The following is a 3,335-nucleotide window of genomic DNA, read 5'->3' as shown; positions in this document are numbered from 1 at the left end:
GCAGGGAGTGGGGTGGGGCACTCAGCAGGGGGCGCTCTCCCCAGCAGGCAGTGCTGGCCCATTGCCCCAAGGCGGCGCTAGGGGCCTGTTGTGCAGAGCTCTGCCTTTCTGATAACTCGAGGCCCTGACTCTCCCAGGCGAGGGAAGCCCCTGCGCTCTGCGGTGTCTCAGGGGAAGCATTGCCCCAGCACTCTGGGAGAGAGATGTCTCCTCTTCCCTTTGCTGCCCCAGCCTGTGTCCAGAGTCTCTCCCTGCCCCAGCCCTGCAGCAGGGCCCAGTCGGGGCCCCTCTCCATGGGAGGAAGGGTTAAGGGCCCAGGTGTGTTCAGGGCCTGCTGGACCCTTCCCCTCCCTGCACCCCACAGGCCAGCTGGAGGTGATCCTCGACCGGCGCCTCATGCAGGATGACAACCGCGGCCTCGGCCAGGGGCTGAAGGACAACAAGCGAACCTGCAACCGCTTCCGCCTCCTGCTGGAGCGCCGCACCACGGCCAACAAGGTGAGGGGGGCCCTGCCAGCGGGAGCCCACGCCATTCTGCTCCCCGCTGCCTGGGCTGCCCAGGCGCTCCAGCCCCCTTGTGGCACGGGGCGCTGGGGGTGAGCCCAGGGGCAGACGTTGAGTGGTGAGCCCGGTGCTGTGCAGCTGTGAACCAGTTGCGCCGTCCCACCCCAGCGGTGGTCGCACTGCAGTGGAGGCGGCAGGTGCTGTGCTGATCGGGGGAGGGGGCTGAGTCTTGGCCAGGCGCCGAGCTTCCCCGAATGCTGCGCGGGGCTGGCTCTGCGCTGGCACTTTGCCACACAGCTCTTACAACCGTCGCTGTTCTCGTCCCATCTCCCCTGCTCCCACCCATGTCACCCCCCAGAGCTCCGGCTTCTTTTCCAAACTGGCTTCCGTGTTCCTAGCCTGGCCCTTTTCCGGCCCCTGGACGGGCAGCGGAGAGGTACCTGCCGGCTGCCGCGCTGTCTGGTGACTGTAGCTGGGGCCGCGGTCAGTGTGTAGCCCAGCTGGGAGCCTGAGCAGTAGATGGCGGTAGATTAGGCCTGTGTGCTGTGCATAGGATGGAGTACTGGCCCGAGGGGCGGGCTGGCTGCGGTGGAGTGGGGGTCCTGAACGGCTCAGTCCTGGCCTCCCCCCCAAAGCAGGGAGGGGAAGGGTCCCACCTCATCAGATCAGATGTGACCTGCTGTCTGGGTCTCCTGCATCGGGGTGTTGGGGGGAGCCCCATGTGGATCCCTGCTGGGGAATTCCCTCGCCCTCTTGGTGGGTCTGACCAGCCCAACAGGCGGGGGTACCTACCAGCAGCAGGGCGGGGCTGCCCCAGACCCCTCAACTCGGTTGGTTGCTCTTGTTGCAGGTGCAGGACAGTCGTCCAATCAGCTTCCCCTCTCTGCTGAGTCACATGACCTCCATGCACCTGAACGCCGAGGTGCTGGCGATGCCCGTTGCTCAGGAGAAGCCAGCGCCCCCGGCCCTAAGGTCCTTCCGGCCCCTCTCAGCCACCGTCCCCTGTGACTTCCACATCCTCAACCTTCGGACGCTGCAGGCGGAGGTAAGAGCCCCGGCCCCATGGGAGCGAGCCCAGCACCCCGACAGCTCCCACCGCCGCCATGCGTGGGCGGGTCAGGCTGTCCGTTTCCATCATCGCGGCAGGCTCAGGCCTGGGATCAGGCTTTCTGCCCAGCTGTACCCGTTGTCATGGAGTCCCTAGGCGATGCTCTGGAACTGCTCCCCACAAAGCCAGTCAGGACTTTGGGGAGCCTTCTCTCCCTCGGAGCAGACTGTTTTCAGGGCAAGAAGCTCACACGGCTTCACCTCCTGGGTCTCTCCTGGGAGCATTCAGCATATGCCCCTCCGTGCGCTTCCCATAGCGAGTCCGCCCAGGCGGGGTCCTGGGGAAGCCAGAGGTCTGCACCCCCACTTCGCAGTCAGACGTGACTCTCGGCCAGCCAGTAAAACAGAGGTTTATTAGATGACAGGAACACGGTCTAAAACAGAGCTTGTAGGTAGGGTGACCAGACAGCAAATGTGAAAAATCGGGATGGGGGTGGGGTGTAATAGGAGCCTATATAAGAAAAAGACCCAAAAATCGGGACTGTCCCTATAAATCGGGACATCAGGTCACCCTACTTGTAGGTCCAGCGAACGGGACCCCTCGGCCAGGTCCATTCTGACCCAGCGAACTAGACACCCCCATCTGCCCTCACTCCTAGTCCCCAGCCAGCTCCAAAGTGAAACCCCCTCCAGCCCCTCCTTCTCTGGGCTTTGTCTCTTTCCCGGGCCAGGAGGTCACCTGATCTCTTTGTTCACCTTTAGCTATTTCCTTGCAGGGGGGAAGGGCCCTGGCCATTTGTTGCCAGGGAGACAAAGTGTCAGTGATTTATGCACACTGACCTTTATCCCACCCCCTAGAGACTTAAGAAATGCATAGGGGAAACTGAGGCACCCACACAGTATTCAGAGGAAACATTAAGAACAGTCCCACTTCCTCACACCCATCCCTTTGGCTGACGAGTAATTAACACCTCATTTCATGGGAGGTAAATGAATCATGAGGCTGAAAACCAGATGTTTGTGCTAAAGAAGGGAAGGCTAAAAAGACAGAATGTCTGAGCCAGCTGAGGTAAGAGGGAGAACACCCAGGGGACCAGTTCCAAACAAGTAACAATGGACGCTAAGCGAGGGAAGTAGGGGTGAGGTAAAGAGTCCGTGGGCGAGCCTGCTGCACCGGGCTTGGTTCCTGTGGCATACTCAGGCCAAGCCATTGCAGTGGGACGCAAAGGGACAGGTGCTGGGGCACTTTGAGCTCTCGTACCCAGCATCCATCCCCCACGTTTGAGTCTCATCATCTCAGCCGAGTTCTGCAGGGTGCCAGATAAAGGCTCCGAGTGACGCAGGCTGGAGCCGAGGGAGTTCTTAGGGGCCGAGGGGAGAGGTCTCGGAGGCAATCCCAGTGTTAGCGGTGCTGTGACCTGAATCCGGGTGTCGGGAGCGGGTCCTGTCTCGTTGCTCAGCCACGTAGCTGGGCCCAGCAGCTCAGCAATGGCAGAAGGGTGCAGATCCGAATGGGTCTCCAGGACACTGAGCTGCGGGTTAGATCGAAGCACAGACATCCTGGTTTCAGCCCCATGACCCATGTACCTTCCTGCGGCTGCCACACGCGTCTCTGCTTCCCCGTCCCAGGACGACTCGCTGCCCTCGGCGGAGATGGCGCTGATCTTGCACCGCAAAGGCTTCGACTGTGGCCTGGAGGCCAAACACCTGGGCTTCAACTGCACCACCAGCCAGGGAAAGGTGGGTCTGGGACACGGCCGGTGACACCCCCCTCCCCCGCCGGG

The 3,335-nt window shown here is 61.9% G+C and overlaps 1 protein-coding gene across 1 annotated transcript in view; it reads left to right on the top strand.

Moving 5' to 3' along the window:
- MAN2A2 (mannosidase alpha class 2A member 2) overlaps positions 1-3,335 on the top strand; it is a 12,280-nt gene that overhangs the window by 7,972 nt on the left and 973 nt on the right. Inside the window, exons 12-14 of the mRNA XM_024200721.3 lie at positions 365-498; positions 1,355-1,549; positions 3,181-3,291. Of these exons, the coding sequence (XP_024056489.2) occupies positions 365-498; positions 1,355-1,549; positions 3,181-3,291 (440 nt within the window). The remainder of the gene's footprint in view (positions 1-364; positions 499-1,354; positions 1,550-3,180; positions 3,292-3,335) is intronic.

This window comes from Terrapene carolina, unplaced genomic scaffold, assembly GCF_002925995.2.
Source record: "Terrapene carolina triunguis isolate 2854851 unplaced genomic scaffold, T_m_triunguis-2.0 Scaffold67, whole genome shotgun sequence".
In the NCBI taxonomy this organism is placed as follows: Eukaryota; Metazoa; Chordata; order Testudines; family Emydidae; genus Terrapene; species Terrapene triunguis.
The sequence above is the reverse complement of the archived record's forward strand: the minus strand, read 5'-3'. Positions and strand labels throughout refer to the sequence as shown.